General features: G+C 42.6%; 1 protein-coding gene and 1 pseudogene across 3 annotated transcripts in view; one reads left to right on the forward strand and one right to left on the reverse strand.

Annotated features, from left to right (window-relative positions):
- The window catches only part of SRPX (sushi repeat containing protein X-linked), an 80,976-nt gene extending 78,817 nt beyond the window's left edge, over window positions 1-2,159 (reverse strand). Inside the window, exon 1 of one of the 2 annotated variants that reach the window (XM_084788859.1) lies at window positions 1,876-2,159. In XM_084788859.1, coding sequence (XP_084644985.1) covers window positions 1,876-1,984 — 109 coding nt within the window. In that variant the 5' untranslated portion in view covers window positions 1,985-2,159. The remainder of the gene's footprint in view (window positions 1-1,875) is intronic. The other variant, XM_084788858.1, reaches the window with a different exon arrangement.
- A 13,896-nt stretch (window positions 2,160-16,055) lies between these two features.
- LOC311601268 (transcriptional enhancer factor TEF-4-like) lies at window positions 16,056-24,228 on the forward strand (annotated as a pseudogene). The gene is made up of 4 exons: window positions 16,056-16,138; window positions 16,236-16,349; window positions 22,383-23,733; window positions 24,165-24,228. The product of its transcript is annotated as a transcriptional enhancer factor TEF-4-like (transcript).
- The last annotated feature ends 2,018 nt before the right edge of the window (window positions 24,229-26,246 follow it).

The following is a 26,246-nucleotide window of genomic DNA, read 5'->3' on the forward strand; positions in this document are numbered from 1 at the left end:
TAGCATACCGTAGAATAGAAAGCAAGGAGGGTAAGATACAGGGGAAGGCTTGGAAGGAGGCAAGGGGAGGGGGAATGGTATAATCGCATTATAATATCAAAGAGTAAAAAGAAATAATTAAAAAAGAAAACAGGCTAAAAATTAGAGTAGAAAATGTGGGGGAGGGGAGGGCTCCAGGGAAATACTTCAACTCCTCTGAGCAGAGCCAGATGGCTCAGCAGAAATCATAAAAAAATAAATAAATAAATAAAATGGTGGCAAACAGGAGCCTGCCTACCTAACTGGTGAAGGAACCTGCAGGCTGGCAAACTGAGCCAAGAAAGCCAAGGGCAAGTCCCAAAACATAAGCAGTAGTAAGTGCCTGAGCTGCCAAACCTAGGAGTCTGTGGGTGTCTGAGGCTTGGCAGCAAGCTATACTATATAAGGGTAGAAACAGAGAGAGTGGGGAGGGGAGTGAAGGAGAGAGGAGGAAAGGAGCATCCTGGGACAGGCTCAAGCAGAAGTTGAAATTCTTTCATTTAGACTTGTCTCCTTCCCCTCTAAGCTCCTTTTAACACAATTATTGCCAAGGGGGTGAGTGGGACATCAACATCATAAAATGATATTTCTCTAGCAATGACGATAAAGACTCCTTTGCACTTTGCCCCCAATCAGTTTCTATAAAACTTCAAAACCTACAAGTCTCAGCACAAACCACAAATGTTCCTGCCTATTAGTTCACACACCGTCCATCCATCTATCCATCCATCCATCCATCCATCCATCCATCCATCCATGCACCCATCCAAAGCCATCCCTACATCTACCCAGCTCCCTACCTGGGAACTCCTTATCCTTTTCTCTCACTTGTGGAGGATTTTCTCAGGCTCCACTTTTAAACTGTCCATAGTGCTGTCAAACACAAAGGAAAGTCTTTGCATATTTTATAACTCATGTCACCATTTCTCTATTAACAGAAAATTAATACCCCTGCATAGACCATTCCAAGGCCATATGGGTATATAGCAAGTAGCCTTGCTCCTCTGACACTCTGTTAGCTTAAGATTTCACTGTGAGGACGTTTACTACAGATTTGTAAAGAAGCATTTCCAAGGAGAATTTTCCCTTCACTGGGAAAACCCAGTAAATACCAGGGTCCCCTTAGATGCTGGAGACCACGCCCTCCAGCACAATCCTGTGCCTTTCCTGCTTTCCCTGGTGCTAACCAAGTGCATGCCACATGTCACCACTCTCAGCTGGCACTTTTCCCTCTGAGAAGCAAACTTTCTTGGAATCCCAGAGTACGGCGCACTGGGTGGGGGGTGGGGGTGCGGGGTTGGGGGATGGGACGGGAGGGCAGGCCAAGAGGATGCCTGAAGGCTCTTTGGCTGGCGAAGTCCAGGAGAGTTTTGGCCCCCTCTGGAGCTGAGCTGCTCCAGAGGGGGCCAAGACATGGGTCTTCTTCCAAAAATAAGCTCCCAGGACCAGAGTTTTGACAGTCATCAAACGGCTGTGAGAGACAAAAAAAAAAAAAAAAGAAAAGAAAAAGAAAGAAAGAAACCAATGCAGTGTGCTGAGAACGAAGCAAATAAGCCCGTGGCCAAACTTTCTTTTTGTAGCCTTGCCAAGAGGGTTTGATTTAAACCTTGGAGCCCTGGGAGCAGAAGGTGCTCGGGCTCGGGCTCCAGGAGTGGAGTGATAGGTCAGTTCTCCATTCCTCGTACCCACCAGGAGCCCCACTCCTCTTTACCGGCTCCTGGGGCGGCGAAAGCTGAGTTCCGAATAAACAAAGGGCGCCCCCACAGCTCCCGCGGCTCCAAGCAGCGGGTTTCAGCAGAGGATTCCGCGGTTCCTCAATGGCCAGCTGGAGAAAACACTCCTATCTCTAGCCCCTACCTGGGAAGCCCCGGCTCAGCGGGACGCGCTGCAGCAACAGCAACAGCAGCAGCAGCAGCAGCAGTGCTTGAGGCAGCAACAGTGTGGGCCTGAGTCCCGAGCTCCCCATGGCGAGCCGGCGCTTCCTTTGCCGGGCAGGCTGCTCAGCGGGGCGTAAGGGGCCAGAGGAGGCCAGGAGACCCAGGGGCTGTGTAGTGAGCCAGAGCCGCTAAGGCTGGAAAACTCCTCCTTGGCTGTCTCCTTCTTTCCCTCCCTCCCATCTGTGGCCTGCCCTCCTTCCTCCTCCTTCTCCCTGAAACGCAGAGCGGTTCAGGGCTCCCCGCCCCACCATTCGCCCACCCCCTCTTTTTGTGCCACCCCTTCTTTCTGGAAACAGGGCTGCTCCCCTCCGGAGGTCTCCAGCGAGAGGCCCTAGAAACCTATTACGCATCCAAAGTATTCTTCGCTCTATTTGCATGCCTCTCAGCTCCAACATAAACTAGTGAGTAGAGGCCCTCAGGGATCCTGGGCCCTTAGAATGAATCTATGCCTGCTGAGGGCTGAAGTCCTTGTGTGTCACATTAAAAAAAAAAAAGACAACTACAAGTTCTGAGTAGCCCTCTCTGAAGCTAGGTGCCAATGATCACATCCACTGTTTTGACACTAACGACGACACTAGAAGTTTATACTTACTATGCCCTTTGGACCAGGAAAAAACCAGCCACCCAGGAACGTGTTCCGGTCAGAAGCGCGATTGAAAACTAGGTGTGTGATTACACCAGCGCCAAGGCCCAAGCTACAGGCTTGTTTGTGTGTTTGCTTCTCTTTTGTAATGGGCTAGGCCTGGTACATACCTGCTGCGCTACAGTTTAGGGTGGGGTATAAGGGTCAGCTGCTGGGGCGCACAAGGCACAGGAAGTTCTCTGCCTACCCACAATGTCACAGATTCAGCGGGAGTTTCCTGCAGCCAGATCTGTCCATCTCCAGGCTTGTTCTCAAGCACCCTAAGAACAGCCAGGATCAGCCCAGAGCCTCCACCCTGTGGGCTGGCTCGGCTACGTTCTGGCTTCAGGGTACGGTTTCTAGGCTGCCCCCAGGATGGATCTGGTTTCTTTGAGGCCTCTGTGGAAGACAAAACCCCAGCTAGTTTGCCTCATTGAGTTCACGGAGCCCCGTGTGACTAAGCAGGAATCGTACCCACAGCAGAACTACATCTGTCTCCTTGCCAAGGTTGTCCCTTTGCTAGGCCAAGATCTTCGGGAACAATGACCCAGCAAGTTTTGAATTCATTTATTCAAAAGAGCCTTTCCCTTTTCTCCTAAAGCCCTCAAGCCTGGGCTTCCATATTACCCTCTCCAGCATTTGGGAAAACTTTCTATCTCCTTGGATTTTGCCATTGATAGTACTTCCTTTGGTTAACCTCCTGGTGCGAAATATGGGGAAGGTTGGGCCCTTCTGTGGCCTCCCTCAGATGAGACTTTTCAGAAATTAGTTGTCAATTCTGTCACAGGTTGGCCAGGACCCCAACGGAGCTTCATAAAAAGGAACTAGAAAAGAGCATCCCGAGTGAGGGAACCCAGACCCAGAAAGACAAGCATTACCATGTTATAAGTCATATTAACCATAAATAACCATCCATAGACCCAGAGAAGTTAAGGAACAAGGAGGGCTTAAGGGGGTTGTGTGTGTGGGGGGGATGACACATGAATCTCACTGTGAAGGGGAAATAGAATAGATATCGCTGGTGGAAGTGGGGGAAGGTTTCAGTGGGAGGACGGGAACAGGAGGGATCAGGTCAGGAGGAGAGAGTACTGAGAGAGACAAATGGATAATCTAGAAACCTAGTGCAATGGAAACTCCCAAGAATCTATGAAAGAGACCCTAGCGAAGACTCCTAGCAATGGAGGATATGGAGCCTGAACTGGTCATCTCCTGTAACCAGGCAAGACTTCCAATGGAGGGACTGGGACATCAACCCAACCCCAAAACCTTCAGCCTACAATTTGTCTTGCCTACAAAATGTGCTGGGGCAAAGGTGGCAGAAATAGTGGGAGTGGGCAATCAATGACTGGTCTAGCTTGAGACCCAGGCCATGAGAGGGAGCCCATCCCTGACACTGTTTGATAGGGCAGGAACCAGAGGCTGGATAGCCCTAGGATAGAACCGAACATGCATGCCTGGGGAAAAAAAAAGTCAATGAAACGATTCCTAATGATATTTGGCTATACTCATAGATTGGTGCCTAGCACAGCTGTCATTAGAGAGGCTTCACCTGGCGACTGATGGGAACAGATGCAGAGACCCACAGCCAAACATTTGGCAGAACTTGGAGATTCTTGTGCAAGAGGAAGAGGAAGGATTGTAGGAGCCAGAGGGATCAAGGACATCACAAGAAAACACACAGAACCAACTAAACTGGGCTTATAGGGGCTCACAGAGACTGAACTGCCAACCAGGGAGGCTGAATGGGTCTGGCCTAGGCCCCTTGCATATATGTTATGTTTGTGTAGCTTGGTCTTCCTATGGGACTCCTAATAGTGGGAGCAGGGGTTGTCTCTGACTGTGTTGCCTGCCTTTGGGGGCTACTCTTACTGTAAGAAGATATGCCCATGACTGATTGATATCCTTGAGAGGCCTGCCCTTTTCTGAAAAGAAAGAGGAGTGGATGGGGAAGAAGAGAGAGGGCGGATCCAGGAGAAGGGGAAGGAGGGGAAATTCAGGTTGGGCTGTAAACTTTCATTAATTAACTTTAAAAAGATTCAATTAAAAAAGAAATAAAAAAAAACTATGCAGCACAGCAGAGCATTATTTAGAAGAAGTACATTTTTCAAAGGACACTAGCTTGGACCAATGAAATCAAAATCCTTAGGGATGTGACATGATGCTTAAGCCAATGTACTCTTTCATTCTTCATTGCTTAGTGGCACTGGTCTTAGTTCGTATTCTAAATTTGTGACCAGGCTTTCTCACAGTGGGTGCTATTGACTTTGGGGGTTGAGCATTAAAGGCTGTTTAGTGGCATACTCAGCACCTATACAGCAGATAACAGGAGCAGCCCTCTAATCCCTAGTCTTGATAACCAACAACTGTCTTGAGACATTACCCAATGTCCTACGTATAAAAAAAAATGTCCCTAGTTAACAACAATTCTTCTAGGTCCACAAACAACAGTTAATGTGTACCCCAAATTCCAGGACTGCTAGCCTTGTCCAGTGGCCTTCCTTTCCTGTGTGACGTCTAAAGTGAAGTCTCTCACGAAGACCAGCACTCATTGAAAAGGAGGATCTGGCTCTCTCCTATAACCTATCACCTATCTGTCTGAATTATAGGAAAGAGTAAGTGCTAAGAGTTGTTCAGCTGTGTAAAGAACCATTCAGTTGCTGGGCATGGTGGCGCACACCTGTAATCCCAGCACTCAGGAAGCAGAAGCTGGTGGATCACTGTGAGTTTGAGGCCAGCCTGGTCTACAAAGTGAGTCCAGGACAGCCAGGGCTACATAGAGAGACCCTGTCTCTATTTACTGTTGTTGATGATGATGATGTCATTCTTCCTCTGATAGAAGGGAGGAGGGGAAAAGGAAGACAGGAAAATGAGGTTATAAATCCATACCACATTATCTTGATAGAGAACACGATAGTTACGTAGGTAATCTGTCAAATAAGTTATAAACTAATGAGTTGATTGAAATGAAAAGGAGTCACCCAGAGAGTGCCACAGGGGCCCTGATCTTATCCCTGCATTGTTTGCCTATGTTGCTATTAGTACATGAAGCTAATAGAGCAATACATAATTTCCAAACACCTGCATAGGCAGGAATGCTGGAACAACTTGAAACCCCAAACCATAAAAGTTAAGTATGATACCCTGTTTGAGATTTCAAAAGTCAACCTTGAAAAAAATCAAAGGATCTTTGGAAACGAAGTTTTTTTCTTCCCTCCATCAAACATTTAAAGATGTGTGTGTAAACAATATGCATAGTAGCAAAAGAGTAGTGGCTTCTGTACATATCAACATTCCTTAATAGGAGAATCATCTTATTAATTTTATGTATGTATGTGATTAAATTCCATGTGGCCTTTAAAAAGAATGAACAAGATGTACTTATACAAAATGCACTCACGATAGCCTACAAATTGAATCAACAAGGAGCAAAATAATGCTTCCATTAGGCTGATAAATGTGGTTTAGAGAAAGCAGGTTGACAGTATAGTGTGTGGAAGGCAGAGTAGAAAGAATTAATATTATAAAATCTTTTGTGCTGTTGAAATGTTTAGGCATGTGATATTTCTTTTTATTATTAGAAAAATAAATCATTGAAAATGTTGTTGAAGCTGGGAATGGTGGTGCATGCCTTTAATCTCAGCACTCAGGGATGCAGACATGGGCTGATCTTTGTGAATTTGAGGCTAGCCTTGTCTACAAAATTAGTCAGGCCAAAGCTATACAAAGAAACCTTCTCTCAAATAAACAAAAGAAGGAGGAGGAGGAGGAGGAAGAGAGGCGGAGGGAGGGAGGGAAGAGGAGGAGGCAGAGGCGGAGGAGGAGGGGGAGGAGGAGGAGGGAGGGAGGGAGGGAGGGAGAGAGAGAGAGAGAGAGAGAGAGAGAGAGAGAGAGAGAGAGAGAGAGAGAGAGAGAGGGAATGTTTTTAAAACACACAGCTGGTATAATGGTACTGACCTGAGATCTCAACCCTCAGGAAGCTGAGGCAAGAGCGTTGTAAGTGTAAGGCCATCCTGGGCTACACATGAACCCTATCCAGGAAGGGGAAAATACCTTTACAGCATTACTAGCAATACTATAGCAAAATTGTGCACAAGAAAATTACAAGATAACCTGAAGATATACAGACATCTGTCCTGCCCTCTGAAGAATTCCCTAACCCTGAGCAAAGTGGCAGAAAGGAACACAGACATCCCAGTCTGGTAGCCATGACAGTCATCTGCAGTGCCAAGAGGTAGAATTCAACAATAGTCTTGTCCCCTGGACCTTAGCAGAATGGGCCACAGTGAAGAACAAAGGGAATGGATTTCCAAGATTCACTCTCTCTTTCTTCCTTCCTTGAACTTGTCCACTCAGAGCCAGCACTGGAGGAGGACCTGCAGGAAAGGGGGTGCCTAAGAAAGTCTAAGTCACGGCCAGCTCCTCTCTAGTCCATCCAATCTTCCACACCTCTTTATTCTCCCATCCTCTTAAACAGATTTTTGGTCCCCGCCCCCTTTTCCACATCTTCTCATGATAAATGGATGGAAAGGGGGGAATTTAAGTGATTCACTCACCATTTCTTAGAAAATGAGTTGTCATAGTGGTAAAATCCAGGAACCTCTCCTTGGTTTTCATCATGTTCAGGCCTACCATAATGACCTTAGGTGACTCTTATTGGAACAAATGGAAAAACAAGTACAAGACCATAATAGGAGCTTGCCATTGACATGTTGAGTTACTACATGGCTAAAGTTACTGGCCACTATTAACTAGGAAATGGTGTTTTCAAGTGTAGTGGATCGATTTCTTGATAATTAGCACTGCATTTACTGCACAGGTCACAAAAATTTCCTGTTAACTGATAGAAAGTTTTAACTTTTTATTTGTGTGTACACATGCACACACACACACACACACACACACACACACACACACACACACACACACACATATATATATATATATATATATATATATATATATATTTGGTTTTTTGAGACAGGGTCTCTCTGTGTAGTCCTGGCTGTCCTGGACGCACTTTGTAGACCAGGCTGGCCTTGAACTCACAGCGATCCACCAGCCTCTGCCTCCCAAGTGCTGGGATTAAAGGCGTGTGACACCATGCCTGGCGATTTTTGTATATTTTATTATACATATATATGGCCAGATTCTTCAACTGATTACATCTGATAAAAAATCTGACATACAATTAAAAATGAATATCTTTATATTAGACTTCTCAGATATTAAATTGCTACATCAGTTTCTAAAGTCTTAATTTATGCATCTGTACTTATGGCTGTTAGTACCAAACAATTCAGAGAGTAGTGCTTATAAGCTGCACACTCTATTAGACATTATAAGAACAGAGAATAGATATACACAGTGGTTTGACATGCACTTGTTGGACCTGTGAGGACTGAATAGAAGATCAAGTTAAGTTAGGTTAGTATTGTGCTTATTGGTTTATGTTTGAAAACCTAGCTCTGAGAGGCTTAAGGTGAGATTACCCAAAGTCAAGTACAAAACAGCTAAGGGCAGTGTAAGAGTAAGGCATACTTACAACCTTCTGGTTTAAAGAGACTTCTCTTTCTATGATATTTAGAATGACTCAACACAAGAAGTAGATAATATGGCCACTCTGAATATGCAAAGGAAAACAGATCTGTGATAGAAAAAAATAAGCTATAGAAGAGCAGGTATAATTTCAGAGACAGTTGATGTTTGCAGTGGAGATTCAAGAAAAATGTTTTTAAAAAGGACAAAGGGGAAAACATGAGGAGAATACAGAAATGCAAGAAGGTAAAATTAAAAAAAAAAAAGAAGTAAATAACTTTGTGTGGTAGCTGTCCTTTCCTTACAACCTGTTGTAGTTACCCTTACAACCAAAGGGGGCCGAATGCCCTGAAAATGGACAACTTTTCTTCTACTCAAAGGAGAACTGAGTTTTCAGGGCAAAGTGCCATCTTTCAGTATCTGGAAAGACAGACACAGAGAGACTTTTGACTTGCAGGTAAGACTATATAGAGGAACATTGTCAAGTAAAGAGAAAGAAGGAAAGGGAAGGGGAGGGGAGGGGAAAGGAAGGGGAGGGGAAGGGAGGGGAGGGGAGGGGAGGGAAAGGAAGGGGAGGGGAAGGGAAGGGGAGGGAAGGAAAGGGGAGGGACTGAGGGTATGGAACGAGAATTGGAGCAACACCATTCACTCTCACCTCTAGTGATCCATTAGCAAAATGTAATTTCCCATTTCTGCTGGTCAAGAGGTCTCAACTCCAAAGGGACTCAACACAGATTCCACTTAGTGAGGCTGTTGCCTGGCCACTCTAGGTACCAATGAACTAACAAGCAGAAAATAAAATTGCTGTCTGGATGGAGTGTTTAAGGCTGCCAGAAATATATTAGATTGTAATTATAGCACAATAAGTGTATAACATAGAATGCCTGGGCTATAGGATATTCTCAACTGTGTCTCTTAGCAATCCCATGTCATATGTTAAAGCCAATAGAAAATTATAACTCAACTCAAGCAATACTGTTAATATTCCCAGAGCTTTCAGGAATGATGTTTTATGCTGGTCCATCAAAAAAAAAAAAAAAAAAAAGAAAGAAAGAAAGAAAAGAAAAAAGAAAAAAAGAACAATGAACAGCTGAGGTACTTGCTGAGGGAAAAAAGAATACTAGCAAGAGGAATGTGGGAAAAATGCTTATCAATATCATCTATGACCATATGAGTATTGTAGAAATGAGCAATGTTATACTTATGTTTCTTCCTTATCTTAATGCAAACATATTTACTTACACACTAGCCAGATAATGTTTCTTTTCTTCTATTTTTCATCCCCTTATTATACTTAAGACATCACAACTCAGATATGCAAGTGACAAGATATCAAAGGAAGAGTGTGCATCATCTTGGAAAAAAATCAGCATGACTCAAAGACAAAAATGAATTTTGTAATCTCTTTTGGGGAAAGAACATTTTTTCTCAATTGTATCAGGCAGCATAAGGCCTTAATATTGTCTTTACTCAGAGAGTAAGATGTTGAGGAGATGTGTATGGATACTAGATGGACGAGGGGTGAACTTTAATGGTTTTCTAACGTATCAACTTGCCTAAGCTGAGGTACATTTCCTAGAATTCACTCTCTCGTTTGTTTCCAGTTAGGAGCAAGTGCAGGGGGATTTTTGACATTTTGAGAGTGGAGGCGAAGCACCGAACATTCTGAAACACATGTTCCTGCTCTGCTGACTCACCTCATTGCTGTGAAACAACAACTGGGCTTGCAAATGATCTGCCTCTTGCACATAGATTCTCCTTCCACTTCTCACCCCTAGGGCATAACTGTGCATTTGTCTCTAAGACAAAATAAAACCCCACTTGTGCTAGATGCCCCAACCACTAAGGTCAGAAATGAGAAAGAACATGCTTTCTGCTTCTTCCTTGTGAGGTTCTAGCTCATCCTTGTGGGTTCTGGCACGTTCTTGATCTCCTCTACTTTATATTTCCTTCCTCCCTTCCTCTTTGTCCCATGATGGGCAAGTTCCAACAACAAACAAACTGGAAGGCAATGGCTATATAGAGCCTGCTCAGCCAGTCCCCACAGTCCCTTGAGAGCAAGTGCCTTTTACACATCCATATTAAACTGCTTTAATGTACTTCTTATGGATCTTGCTTTGCTGGTTGGTCTTGGACTGAAGCTATTAAGGAACCAGCATGGAGGAAAAAATGCATTTAAGTTTGAATATGTCAAGATTACAATGCAAGTGACATGACAATGTGGGACTGTCTAGAAAGAAGAGCAATTGAAAGTCAGCAGAGGTTTGGAGATTTGAGATGTTTGACATGAAGGTCACAGCTGCCCTCACTATAGTGCAAAAGATCCTTGAAAATGTTAGCGGAAAAGAAAGGAGGCGGGGAGTAAGATAGCTAAACAGGGATGCTATAGTGAGTACTAACCCTGAATCTCAATGGTGGTGGGATATCTGAGTCCCATATGAGTTTGGCTCCAGCTATGACCTGAATATATATATATATGATTCAAAGGACAAAGGACATATGGGAGTATGATCTAGGGCCAGGAAAAGGAAATGGAGCAAAGTGAAGAAACTGAGGCTAAATGTTTTCTTTTTAATGCTTATTTTATTTTTAATTATATATATATGTGTATGTCTGTGTGATCCCCGCAACTGGTAATACTGGCAGGTGTGAGCTGCCATGTAGCTGCTGGGAACTGAACCTGGGTCCTCTGGAAGAGCAGCTATTGCTCTTACCCACTGAGCCATCTCTCCACTCCCCGCCCTTTTAAAATATTTTATTTATTTTATGCATGTTGATGTTTTATCTGCTTGTACATCTATCTGTGCACCAGAAACAGTCATCTGATCCCATGAGACTACAGTTATAGATGATTGAGAGTTATAGCTGGTGCTTAGAATTGAACTCAGGACTGCTAAAAGAGCACCTAGTACTCATAACCACTGAGCCATCTCGCTCTAGCCCATTTCAAATATTTTTTAATGATTTATATATTCTTATTTCATGTACATTGGTGTCTTGCCCACATGTATATGTCTTTATGAGGGTGTCAGATCATCTGGAACTGGAGTTACAGACAGCTGTGTGCTGCCATGTGGATGCTGGCAACTGAACCTGGGTCCTTCCTCTGAAAGAGCAGTCAGTGCTCTTAACTGCTGAGCCATCTCTCTAGCCCCGATGGTTTCTTAATCCCTGTAACTTCAAAGACTTTGTTCAACTTAGGTTCTAATTTGGTTTATAGCATAGTTACTCCTCTTTCCTATCAGACATGTAGTGAAAACAGGAGGCCAGAACACTTCAGAGGCAGAAATAGCTTAAAATGGTAATAATCCAAAGACACAGGAAATAATCTGTGTCCTTGAGGCTCTAAATTGGAAAAGGACTTGGGAGGGGCGGTGATATAGACTATTCTCAGAGGTATGTCTTAACACAAATATCATTATATTGAATTGCACGGCCCCCTATACACACACACACACACACACACACACACACACAGAGAGAGAGAGAGAGAGAGAGAGAGAGAGAGAGAGAGAGAGAGAGAGAGAGAGAGGCACTTCTGCAGCCCATTTCTAGTTCTAATGGGATTGGCTCAGGTTTCCTTATTTACGCCAAGGTTAGTAGGCTGCCAGACTGCAAACTGAAGATAGTCTGAGCTGCCTTCTTGCAGAAGGCTGCGTCCTTTGAAAGGTCTCTCCCTGTTCTTCCTAATCTTTGCTAATTCTGGTGGTGCTTTGGTACCTCCCTGGGAGCTTAGCATTTTAGATTTGCTGGAAATGACAGCCTTATGACATAGTTCAAGTCAAAGAAAGATGATTGGGAGTAGATGGAAAGATTTGGTGCTCCCTTGTGTAATCAGTCCAAACATCAGGATCACTGCTGAGTCTTTTGCTCGAAAATTAGTTCTAGAATATATAAAAGGGTGTCCAGCTGCAACACTAGGCAGCATGCATTACCATTTGATTCTCTCCTTCCTGCTTCCTCTGTATGCATACTTGATAAGATGCCATTTATGGTTGTGTCCATGGCCTTTCTCCTCCTTTTCCTGAAGACTTTCCTTGGATGCAGACTATCTCTGACTCATTGGGAGGTCCTCAGGGAAGACAGAGGACGCACAGAAACCCTGCTGTTTGGCCTGCTCTCTGAGAGCTGAAGGCAAGCCCAGAACCAAAGCCAAGTTTAAAAACAATGAGTTAATAGTCTTTCCTGGCTTTGCATCATGGTGTTAATGATAACTAATCTAATGCTTCATTTAGCCAAATCCTATGGGACTTTTTGTTCCAAGCATTTCCCAAGGATCAGTCTTTCTTTGACCCTAGTAAACAGCCAAAGCAAAGTTGATGATGCATACAACAGTTCCATGATTTGCACAAGAGTTGAACATACTCAATCTAAATCAAGAATTGGAGCTACAGAATATGTTGCATTCAGTTGCCTAAAACTTCCCTGATTTGCTCTGTATCCAACCTCTGTCCAGGGCTATTGTGGATCGACATCACATTTGTCTATATCACATAAGATATGTCTCAGAGGTTAAGAACATTGCCTGGTCTTCCAAAGGTCCTGAGTTCAATTCCCAGTGAGTACATGGTGGCTCACAACCATCTATAGTGAGATCTGGTGCCCTCTTCTGGCATGCAGGTGTATGTGCAGGCAGAACACTGTATACTTAATAAATAAATCTTTTCTTAAAGATATATGCTGTGCTTCATCTGCCTCATGCTTCCTTCTTTTATAAAGGAACACACTGTGGTGTCTTTAGGGCATATGATGTAGTACAGGGCAATCCAGTGTTCAATATATCTTATTCTCAATGGGTTATGGTACATGACAACCTCATTGTTCAGTTCCTCTTCAACTACCCCTAAAGCAGTATAAACTCCTATTCTTGAACTTTCAGCAGTTGTGAATACTTGCAACGAAAGTGGATCCATTAACAAATCCTTGTACAGAGGACAAGGTCTTGTGCCTCCCTAAGGCTCTACAAGAAGCTAACCAGTTGCCAGGGAAGGAAGAGACTTTTTCAGTGGTATGGCCACTCTCAAATTTACTAGGCTCGTACAAATCACTTCTCATCCATGCTCCCCTAAGTTACCTTGATTAAACTCACTGGTCATTAGGCTGGACATGAGTGGAACTGTTTCTTTGATGTGTCATTAGTACCTGGTCTGGGATGAATACACATCTATTTATTTCCTCAGGAAAAGTAGCACAGTAACTTCCAGCATTATACTTCTAAGAAAAAACTCATGCTGTTATGACATGACTTGAACACTGTTGACCCAAGTAGGCATATTTTGATTATTACTCTCTTATATACTCCCTGAGAGCATTCCCCACCAACAACTTACTACTTCTCATAACATGACCATCTTTAAGCTGTCAGTAAACCAAAGTGTACTATTACTTTCTCTGTGTTCTCTTGCTATCATTTCTGGAAAAGCATTGTATGTTGTATTGTACACAACTCTCTATATTCTTTTTATGTCATCTTACCCACACTTCTCCTATTAATTACCAGCCAGACACCTTGCACTCATAAATATGTATAGCTAGGCACTAATATGTATGTTATTGGTCCTACTAATTATATTAATTTTGGTTGTTTAAGCTTACCTCAGCCTCCAGATATACTGAACCTCAACTTTTCTGTGTCTCTGTGGCTGGCACTACAATCTACCCTTCTACCACATCCAATTCACCAACCCATCTGTAAGTCCCACTGATTTTTCTTCCTTACAGTGCTTGAGTCCAGCCCCATCTCCCCATCTTCTTGGCAACTCATTTAGGTAGTGCTACCTCCAATCATGTCTCGCCTGAATTGCCATTTATGGCCACCTAAGTGATCCTTTGCATCTCTCCCTGTTTCTTCTGCAACCCCAGTATACTCTTAACTTGGTATAATCAGAGCCAACTGTCACCTGCTTGCTTAGGACCCTGATATGTTTGTTGATTAAAGAAGAAAACTCTGAACATAGACAAAAAATTTCTGTTTAATCTGGACCCTGGGTACCTTCTATACAACATCAACTTGCCTCACCCATCCTTACTGTCTCCAGGCTGCACCGTCTTTCTGTCCTATGGGCTGTTCTGTTCTGCCTTGGGTCTTTGCATATATGTTGTCTGTTTTTCCTATTCCGTTTTCTGCAAACTATCCACTTGTTTTCAGATATTCTCTTAAATTACATTTCTTCAGAAAAACCCCCCTGGTCCCAGCAGATCATTCTAGTATGCCATATGCTATGTATTTTCCAAAATAGCTGTAGCCATCACTAGCATTCCTTATGTGATTCTTACTCTGCGACATTGCCACTTTTCCTATATAGGCTTTATATATTCTCTTCCTTAGTATTAAGACATGGGGATAAGGAAACACACAAGATATTGAAGACAAAAGCTTTCCTTGAAACCTGACCCTGCTTCCAGGATGTTTCTGTCTTATAATGGGTCTAGACTCAGAATGCAGTTGACCATGGATGAAAACCTTTTAAACTGTGAACCCAAATAAATCATTTCTCCTTTTAAGTTGTTTATGTCAGTTATTTGTCACCACAAAAGAAAGAGAGAAATCATCCGAAGCATTTGCTACACTCTGAGTAGCATGGCAGAAGAAAATTCAGTGTGTGCGGCACTAGTTAAGATCTAGCCAATGGACAGGACATTCTCCACAGTTGAGTGGAGAGTGGGGATCTGACTTTCACACGAACTCCGGTGCCCCATATTTGACCATGTCCCCTGGAGGGGGAGACCTGGTGGCACTCAGAGGAAGGACAGCAGGTTACCAAGAAGAGATTTGATATCCTATAAGTGTATAAAGGGGGAGTAAATCCCCCTCAATCACAGTCATAGGGGAGGGGAGTAAGAGGGAAATGGGAGGGAGGGAGGAATGGGAGGATACAAGGGAGGGGATAACCATTGAGATGTAACAAGAATAAATTAATAAAATAAAATTTAAAAAAAGAATGCAAAATTAAATTAAATTAAATTAAATTAAAAAAAAAAGAAAGTCATCATGAGGTAGGTAAGGCTTGGCTTAGAGTTTGAAACATGGAAGTAGAGGCATGAATGGGACCAGGCATGCAGAGGTGTGGCAGTAAGGCCACACTTAATTCTGCATAGCTCTGAGCAACAGTATAAAGGAGGAAAGGGCTATTTTGTACCCAATGTCAAAGATTTCAGTCCAGATTCCTTAGCTCTGTGGCTTCTCAACTCAAGATAAATCAAAACATCGTTGTGTTGGAACAGTGTTGAGGAGCAGGAAGATGTTCATCTTGTGGTAGACAGGAAACAGGGAGGAGGGCCTAAGGGCCAAGGTATAGCCTTCAAAGGCACACTTCTGGTGGCCTACATTTTCCCATCTCTTAAGGTTTTCAGAGCCCGGCCCAAATAGTAGTACCAACATTGGAGGACCAAGTACACACCACATGAGCCAGCGGAGTGACTGCTAGCTCATATTTAAGCAATAAAGGCGCAGGATAGAATGATCATGGGCAGGAGCAGTGGGAAAGGGAGGGGGACAGGTAAAATGGCAGCTGAAATATGTGGATCTTTATAGAGAAGACTGAAATCTGTTTGTTCTTAGAGACCGGAATGGCAGGTGAGTGATCTCAAGGGAAATGGAAAACAGCTTCCTAAGGTGTCAAAATGTGTTCCTAAAAAGCTTGACTTGTACCATTCCTGTGCTCCTTCTGTGGTCAAATAGTGAGCAGCAAGATTTTGTGATGAATAGCATATTTTACTTTTCTGTGTGAGTTGTAACAAATAGAAAATACAATGGGAAGATTAAAATCAACTATAACGTGATCTGTGAGTATCCACTGAAGGCTTTTAGAAGGCTTATGCCTTCTAAAATACATATGCAATAGGTGTATACAGCTCTTATAAGTTACATGAATAAAACAGTGTCTGATGGAATTAGTCATGCCAGTGGGTACAATGAGGAGGAAGAAGGGAAACCTTGAGGCATGAAGTTGATGCCTCAGACACTGTTGATTGCCAACCTGGCTTCCCTTGCAAACATTTCACTGCTGGCAGAGCCCCAGTTTGGGTGAGTTCTAATGTCTTCCCTACCAGATTTAGGAGCCATTGAGTAAATTACCCAATTTAGAGGGTAAATCCTATTACGGCAACACTGCTCCCCCTAGCAGAAATCCACTCAGTGCTGTGCATTTGTTGCAGAAGGACACTGACGTGGGAGAGGAGACCTGCGAAAGGATTCTTCACTTCTCATCCAAAGAAGGTTCCCTGAAAAGTGAATGGTGAGAGAATGAAGAGCATGCAAGGAGTTCACAAAGGAATGCACTTGGACACTGGTGGGATGAAAGTAAAGGCAGCAAGAGAAGGTGATGTAAAATTCCCCTGTGGTGTGGTTTCAATGAAGAAGACCCCGGCCAACCTGACAAAGAACTCTGAGAGTAGAGCTACACAGTTGTTCTGTGTTTTGATGAGAAGACATGAACTGATTCACTCAAGGCAAAGGGTTATTAGTCACTGACTGCTTCCAAGAAGAGAATGGCAACTTGGACATGGCAAGTATCTTAGCAAAGGGCATTTACATAAAGCATCGACATCTGCAGTCATTGTGCTGGAAATGCTCCCAGCATCCGGAATAATAAGTCCTTCAGTCATAAAGATTGCTATATGCTGCATATTGTAGTTCCCAATATAATCCCCAACTATCATATAGCCAAGGAAAAGTACTTTTCTCCTCTGATGATCTATATAGGTGGGGCACCTCAAATGTTTTAGCCACTTCTCTGCATGCTGAGATTAGAGCTGACACACAAAGAGGAGAATGAACAGAACAGTAATAGAAACAAAAGCAGAGGCCATGCACCTTCACAGAGGTGGTGATAAATATTTCTCTGTGGATCTGTTGAGTTAGGCTTTGCTGTCTTAGTTGTCTCTCAAGATCCTAACCAAGAGCATCAATCAAATATGATGTGGCTTGGGAATCATACAAAGATTGAGGGAAAGAAAGGGAAAATACACTTCACTCACCAGGAAACTGACACAGAGAGGAGGACATTCTATTGGGACACTAGATGAGAGAAGCATGGGAGAATGGCAAAGTAGAAGGATCCAGAGGGTCCTAGAAACCTACAAGTAGAACATTATGATAGGCAGATTTGGGCCCAGGGGTCCTGCTCAAACTAAGGCACCAGCCAAGGACAATACAGGCCGTAAAACTTTAAACCCCTACCCAGATCTAGCCAATGGTCAGAACATTCTCCACAGTAGAGTGGAGAGTGGGATATGACTTTCTCACGTACTCTGGTGCCTCACATTTGACCATGTCCCCTGGAGAGGGAGACCTAGTGGCACTCAGAGGAAGGACAGCAGGTTACTAAGAAGAGACTTGATACCCTGTGAGCGTATACAGGGGGAGGTAATCCCCCTCAGGAACAGTCATAGGGGAGGGGAAGAAGGGGAAAATGGGAGGGAGGGAAGAATGGGAGGATACAAGGGATGGGATAACCATTGAGATGTAACATGAATAAGTTAATAAAAAAGGAAAAAAAAAAGAAAATACAAATATCATTGCAGCGACCCCAGCCAAATCTAGTTTGTGGCAGTGTATAGTATATAACGGTGATGTCTTTGCCTGAGCCTTACTTGTATTTGGAAAGTGAACAGTAGATTCATTTTTCTGAGAACTATTTTAAGTGAGTGCTGTGATGTATTTGATCATAGTCCTGTGCCTCTTCCAGATGTGTCTCAGTTCTCTTTAGAAAACTTATTATAAAAATATATGGCAACATGAGAACATAAATTTTATCCTTTCCAAACTGTGGAAGATCAAGACTTTTAAAAAGTAATTTATTTTACTTATGTGTATACCCAAGTGTTTTGTCTGACACCTTCTGGCCTCCAAGGTCACTGTCCAGAAGTTCCAGAGGATTGTAAGCCTCCATGCAGGTACTGAGAAATAACCTGGGTCCGCTAGAAGAGCAGCATGTACTCTTAATTTGGGGCAATCTTTGTAGCCCCTAGAACTAATGGTTTTCAGAAAGGTGGCACCCATCTGATTTTTCCTTATTTCTTCTATACAGTAAGAAAACTACTTGGACAAAGAAATAAGTCCCAAACCAAGAAATGACATATGGTTATGCCTTTAACTCTTATAGCAGCATTCTAGTTATCCTCATAGAGCTTACATACCAGCCCTATGCCCCCTCCCACCACAGCTTCTCTTTTTTCCTTATACCAAAAACCCTCTGCTTTCTTGTCAACATGGTACTCTCTTGAAACCCTGCTCCTGTTTCACTAATATCCAGTCTCCCTCTCTTTAGTAACATATCTCCCTTGTTTTATCCAGGGACTATGTCTCTCAACTTATATTTCATCCTTCTTTGAAAAGTGATGTGCTCATAAGACTAACTTTGGCTCACTGCAGGTAAGGAAAAAGTATCCTACTTCCTACGTATTACTCTACAAAGGAAGTTCATGTTCTTTCCTGAGAGCTTCCCTTTATTCTTGGCTGGAGCATGATGGGTGATAGGCAGCCATCTTGAAAGCAAAAATGGATGCCAAACGTTGAGAACTCAGAGTGGTTTTTACATTTATGCAAGATTTTATATAGGAAAAAATCTTCAATAAGCAACTAAACAGAGTGTGATGGTTAGCTTTTTGTGAACCTGACACAAGTTATTCACTTGGGATGAGGTAACATCCACTGAGAAAATGCCTCACACATTTGGACACAAGCCAATCTTATGGAGGCATTTTCTTGATTCGTGATTGAAAGAATTAAGAGGGGCCAGCTCATTGTGGGTGGTGCTACCTCTGAGCAGATGCTCATGGCGTGTGTAAGGAAGCAAACTAGAAAGTCAGGGAGAGTAAGCCAGTAAGTAGCACTCCTCCATGGCCTCTGCATCCATTTCTGCCTCCTGATTCTTGCCTTGAGTTCCTACCCTGACTTCCCTCACTGATGGCTGTGAGCTAGTAATTTCAAAGTGAAATAAATGCATGCCTCCCCAAGTTGCTTTTTGTCATGGTGTTTATCACAGCACTAGAAGCCTAATTGAGACAGTGGATCCCTTTTGCTGCATATATACCTGAAGAAGACATTTTCCAATAAAATCTCAGCCATAAATAAAGTCATCTGGCATGAGCAACACATTAATATTAATAGCATAAAATATTAACAAAATTTAAACATCTCTGGGCTTTTTATAGTGCCAATACTGGTGGAAATGAAACATTCAAACAGTTCTGCAGCCAAAAGAAGCTGCTGCAGACACTGGAATATTTATAGGAGGCGACAGGAAGAATCAGGGTATTTGTGTTTCCATAAGATGAAGGAACCATTTTCATCTTGGATCTGCTTTAGGATCTTTTCCCTGCCAAAGGCAAACTTGGATAACATCCTCCACAAATGTCAAGCAGAAGCCATAGGAGTAGAAAATTGAGTTTCCACTGAACAGCGACCAGAGCCATAGCTCCAGCAATGAGATAATATTTTCAGAGTTGCATGATAAAAACAGTGGCCTTTTGGTATTCATGTTTGCATAATAGGTACTCTTACCTGTTGACTCAGAGAATTAATCAATCTATATATTCCAATATATTTCTGCATTGTCGTGCAGTTAAATGGAACCACACAGATGGCTCTAAATGCTAAAGGCCTTTCCATGAAGAAAAATCCACACCCAGTTTACTTTATTTATGCATTATACCTATTATTTAAGGAAGAGTTTGTATTCTCATGAGCTCTCAGGGAAAATTGAAGGGGGGAAAGGTATATCTCTGTCCATTCTAAGAGGCCAGAATAATTTTGATAGCAAAAGACATTACTAAAGAGAAAACTATGACCAATTTATCTCATAAATTATACATAAAATTCCTTGCATATTTGGAAAATAAATAAAATTATCTAATATAACAGTGAATCATCATGACCAATTGGAGTTTATCTTAGGAATAGAAATACATTTATCATTCATTACTTAATCAAGATAATTCTTCACATTAACAGACCAATAAATAATTCTATGCTATCAGCAGATCCTAACTATTTTATTTCTCATAAGAGAGTTCAGCAAGTTAATCCTAGAAGGAAACTTCAATCCAGCAAATGTAAGAGATTTATTAAAAGGCCAAATATTAATACCATACTTGAAGACAAAACCATTGTCCTTTGTAGTGGTTAGGTTTTTGTAAACACAAACCAGAGTCACCCGGGAAGAGAGAACTATATTAAAAGAGTGCCTCCATTAGCTTGGTCTGTAAGCATGCCTGTGGGTCATTCTCTTGGTTAATCATTAATGCAGGAGGGCACAGCTTAGGTTGGGCAATGCTGCCCTGGGCAGGCGATCCTAGGAGGCATAAGAAAGCAGCAAACTGAGCAAGCCATGATGAGAAAGCCAGTAAGCAGCACTCCTCCATGGTCTCTGCCTTTGTTTCTGTCCTCAGATTCCTGCCTTGAGTTCTTTCCCTGACTTCACTTCATGATGGATAGTAAGCTATATGATGAAATAAGCCCTTGCCTCCACAAGCTACTTTTGGTGGTGGTGTTTTATCACAGCAACCAAAAGCAAACTAGGATGCATTCCTTGTGGTGCACTCTTGTAGCTTTTCTGTAAGATTGTACTAGAGTTTTAGTCAACAAAATCAGGTAATAAAAGCAAACTAAATGTTTTCAGAGTGAGAAGAGGAATTAAAAATGACTATTTAAAGACAGCATGACTATTTCTATTAAAAAAAACAGGAGAATCTATGAAAATGTGTTTAGAACTACTAAGTTCTCTATACTGTACTTGTGATTGGAAATGTACATTTAAAATAGTACCTCCTTCTACAACAGAAAAGTATCAAGAAATGTAAAAACAGTAAAATGTTGCTAAAATTACAGTTCATTGGTCAGAAGACTAAAATTTCTAGACATTGAACAGAATCCGATATAACTTTTTTTTTTTTTGCTGGAAATTAACAGAGCATTGCTGAATTGAACACAAAAATGCAATGTTCATGGCACAAAAAATTCTTGGAAAATAAAAACAAACTTAAATGAATAAAAGTCGGTGACATCAAGATTTCTTAAAACTACATTCATGAAGGTAGTATGGTGTTGAAATAAAGTAGACGAGTGAAATTTAATAGAAAATTCAGAAATATGGTCAATTGACTTCTGATAAAAATGCAGTAAATGAAGGATAGTGTTTTCATCAAATGATACTAAAATAATTAAGCAGATTCATGACAATAATAAAGAAAACCTCGATCCATGTCTAGAATAAAAGAGGAACAAATTCTTTCTAGGTCTGGGCTAGGAAAGGATTGTAGATATGGCACAAAAATGCAACCCATAAAAGAAAAAAATGGTAAAGGGACTTCATCAATATGGAAATTGTTATTCCTCAAAAGATATTCCTCAAAGCAGCCTCATTGCTGTTTTTTTGTTTGTTTATCTGTTTTTTCAGAACACCCCCTTCCCAGGAAGGACCCTTTGGCTCTCCACAGGCCTTCCATGGGCTTTCTTTGGGGGCCATGATTTTAAAAAGAGAAAAGCCTGACTTCAGAAGCATGAGCAATGGGGGCTGGGTCCTCTTAGAAGGGAACCCAAAGTAATCTACAGTACTTTCTAGGAGAACTAGAAAGTAAAGCATAGATTGGAAGGAGGCTTTTAAAACCATGTATCCATCCCATATGACTGTCAAAACCAACCATAAGAAAATAGACAGCCTTTCCTCCTGAAATCTGAACAGACACTCTACCAAAGCAAACAAGCCAGGCATGGTGGTGCATGCCTTTAATCCCAGCACTCAGGAGGCAGAGGCAAGTGGATCACTGTGAATTCAATGAGTTCAAGGCCAGCCTGATCTACAAAGTGAGTCCAGGGCAGCCAAGGCTACACAGAAAAACCCTGTCTCAAAAACAAACAAACAAACAAACAAAAAACAAAGCAAATGGAGCAAATGGACACAGAAACAATCTACAACACTGTTAGAACAATTCCAATGAAAAGCATAATGAGACAACACTGCACACCTACAATCTTCCTACTTACAATGACTCAAATGTAAATTAGTGATCAGGCATACTAACTGTTGAAGAAAATGTGACTCACATCCTCATAAACTGCTAGGAACAATGTCGAATGGTATAGCTAAAAGAGCTAGACAGTTTTCTAAAAAGTTAGCACATATGTGGTAACCATGTGATCCAGTCACTCTACTCATAGTAATTAGTTTGAATGAATGAAGTTGTACTGAATGGGTCACATACTGCCTGATCCCATTTACATGTATTCTAGATTATTCAAATTAATCTACAGTAAGAAACCATTTTAGGCTTGCCCTACCAGCCCACGGCTCCCCTGCCAAGGGCTGGAGACCCAGATGGGGGAATCACCGGACTGGGGCTCCCCTACATGATGGTTGGGATTGGACAGGCAGTGAGGAACGCAGAGAAGAGGGCACCAGAGGCAGTGAGGGTATTGGAGGTGAAGGGGGCCTTGATGCAGAGGGTGTGTGGAACCCCAACATCAAGCAGAGTTTTCGAGAGGCACTGGCCATCTACCCTCCATGTGGCCGGCGCAAGATCATCCTGTCAGATGAAGGCAAGATGTATGGCTGGGATGAATTCATTGCCCAGTACATCAAGCTGAGGGCAGGGAGGATGAGAACTCGCAAGCAAGTTTTGGCTTGAAGGAAATTGAGAGAAATTCAGTCCAAGCTGAAGGATCAAGTCTCCAGGGACATCGTTGCAGATGACGGCCACCATGTCCTCGGCACAGCTCACCTCTGCACCTTCCCTGCAGGCCAAGCTGGGTCCCTCTGGACCTCAGGTCACTAAGCTTTTCCAATTCTAGTTAGGGAACTCTGGACCACTGTGGAATGTTCTAGACATGAAGCCATTCTCATAGACACCATTCTCTGTGTCACTGACTCCCCCATTCACTGACTTACCAGGTTATGAGCCGCCCCCCAGCCCTCTAACCCCTGCCCCCTCCCGCCCCATCTCCCCCAGCCTGTGGGCACTGCGCGCCTGCAGCGCATAGCGTTCTCAGCTTTGAGGAGTCGCCTGGTGCAGTTGACTCCTTCCAGAGGCACCTGTATGTCCACATCAGTCAACAGTGTCCCAGGCCTGGAGCACCACCCCTGGAGAATGTGGATGTGCGGCAAATCTACGACAAATTTCCTGAGGAAAAAGGGAAGCCTCCAGGAGCTGTACGACTGAGAGCCACCCCATGCCTTCTTCCTGGTCAAGTTCTGGCCAGACCTGAGCTGGGGCCCAAGTGGCAAGGAGGCAGGGAGCAGTGGAGGCAGCAGTGGTTTCTATGGAGTGAGCACCTACTATGAGAGCCGGGATTCATGACACTTACCTGCTCCTCCCAGGTCCGCTCCTTTGGCAAGCAAGTGGTGGAGAAGATGGAGACGGAGCCAGTGCAGCTGGAGGAGGGCGCTTCCTGCGCCGCCTCCAACGATCTACGTGGGAGTACTTGGTTAACTTCCTGCACAAGCTGCAGCAGCTGCCCAAGCACTACAGGATGAACAGTGTCCTTGAGAACTTCACCATCTTCCAGGTGGTGACCAACAGGGACACTGAGGAACTGCTGCTGTGCACAGCCTATATCTTTTATGTCTTTGAAGTCTCCACCAGTGAACGTGGAGCCCAACACCGCACCGACCGCCTGGTCAGGTACTGATGGCGCCCCATTGCTGTTTTTTGTTTGTCTGTTTTTTTTTCCAGAACACCCCCTTCCCAGGAAGGACCCTTTGGCTCTCCATGGGCCTTCCATGGGCTCTCTTTGGGGGGTCATGATTTTAAAAAGAGAAAAGCCTGACTTCAGAAGCATGGGTGATGGGGGCTGGGTCCTGTTAGAGGGGAACTCAAAACTAACTTGTTATTGAGCTGAGTTTGAGGTTAGATCTCCAATATGATGACCTCACAGGGAACATTTAACAGGACACATCATCTCTGAGCATCCGGGACTGGGGCCAGGAGCGCACACCCACCAGTACAGCACTGGTCTTCCACTTCTACAAGGGCCCCTTCTTGCTCATCTGAAAATGGGAGCATGTCTGTGTTGGGGACGTTACTCATTGTCTTGTACCTTTTCTGTTTTCCAGTTGTCCCCCCATGTCTGCCTCTCCCCCACACCCCTTTTCTGTGATCTGTGATATCATAAATTGAAGATAATGGCTTCCCAGCTGGGGGCAGAGTGAAATGAGACTTAAAAAATTGTTTTTAATATAAGGAGATATTTATAGACAGTGTGAGGGAGGTAATCTTATGTCAGCTAAGCAAGCAGTAGGGTGGGCCTTTTTAGCCCATCCCCATTTTAAGTGAGCCAAGGATCACCCTGCCACCCCCCTTTTTGCAAGAGTAATGGTTTATGTTTGAAGGAGAATAAGGCTATTTTTACCAAAAAATAAAATAAAATAAAGAAACCATTTTAGTGATTGCTAAGGGAATGGGATGAAAAAGGGTAAAAAGATCACAAAGAGGTGTATGTAAAATTTGAGGAGTGAAGTATAAAGTATGGACAAGGTATAAATATATGCCGAAAGTGATATTTTAAAACTGTGTATTTCAAGGGCTTCTGATACAGTTATTCAAATTGCACTTCAATAAAGCATCCCTCCAAAATACTGAAAAGTTCAAAATAAGAGTGTAGGTATCCGTAAAACTTATCTGTATAAAACTACTCAAGGAAAATATAAATATGATTATGGCCTTCTTCATCCTTTTTTGGATTCCCTCTCCATTGTGTATATACAAAAAGGGATGCTATACATATTGTATCTATATTTATGATGAGAGAGCTTATATATACTAATTATATATGAAAAGAGAAAGAGAGAGAAAAACAAAAGCTGTAAAATGTACCAAATCTACCAACTATATCTCTCTAAAATGACCATGAACATGGCCATTCAATACAGTAATATTGTATTTTAGTACATTTTTGAATACATGTGAGTTCATGCTCATGTGTTCTGGTGTAAATGTGTGTGTAAGTATATGCATTTGTGTGTAGAGGTCAGAGGTCAAGCTAAGATGGCCATCCTCAGGAACTTCCATCTTTTTTTTTTAAGACAGGGTCTGTCATTTGCTTGGAGCACTACAACTAGTCTGGAGTGACTGGCCATCAAGTCCCATGGATCTCCATCCCTTCACTTCACCAGACCTGGGATTGGATGTGTATAATATGGACCAAACTATATCAACAGCCTTAATATGCTCATATACTTGACATGTGCAATGTAGTAGTTATGCTAAAAATTATAAAACCAATATACTTTCATCATCCCCAAAGAAAATACTATATCAATGAGCAGCCACTTCTTATTTCCCCTTTGTCTAATGCCCACCCCTCAAGCCCCAATATATGGTGCTTGAGAAATGGTTCAATGATTAAGAACATATACTGGTCTCTCAGAAGGCCTGACCAGTTTGATTCCCAGCATTGACATCAGGCACCTAAAAAAAAAAAAAAACTCCAGCTCCTGGTAATCTGACATTTCTAGCATTTGTAGGTACCAGCAGTCATGTGTGTGTGCCATGTGTGTGTTTGTGTGTGTGTATGCATGCACACACAAATTTAGCCTAATAAAACTACTGTACTTTGATGTCTTTGTGTTTGTCTATTCTGAATACAAGTAGAACTGAACAATGTTAGAACTCTGGCATTTGACTTCTGCCACTTAACATGTTTTTCAGCATCATCCACACTTTAGCGTGTGTTATGATTTCCTTTCTTTTTGAATGAACAATCTTCCATTACAATGATACAAGAGATTTTATTTATTCATTTATTTAGTAATATGTTTCATTACTATTATTTTTATTTTATGTGCATGAGAGTTTTTCTCATATGTATGTGTGTGCACTGTGTACATTTCTTGTGCCTATGGAGATCAGAAGAGAGTGCCTGATCTCCTGGAACTGGAGTCACAGACAGCTATAAGCTGCCATATGGATACTGGGGTCAAACCCAGGTCCTCTGCAGAAGCATCAAATACTAGCAACTGCTGGGCCATTTCTCCAGCCCCTCTACTAGCTACTTAAGAGTTGTATACCACTAGAGTAGTCACGAATTTGGGCAAAATAGTAAAAGAACTATTTGACTATTTAAGATTTAATAAGCATCTTGAAATTGTGTAATTTTGTCATTTATACATTATCTTTGATTATCCAGTTGTCAAAGT

This window comes from Acomys minous, assembly GCF_964271855.1.
Source record: "Acomys minous genome assembly, chromosome: 7".
Lineage (NCBI taxonomy): Eukaryota > Metazoa > Chordata > Mammalia > Rodentia > Muridae > Acomys > Acomys minous.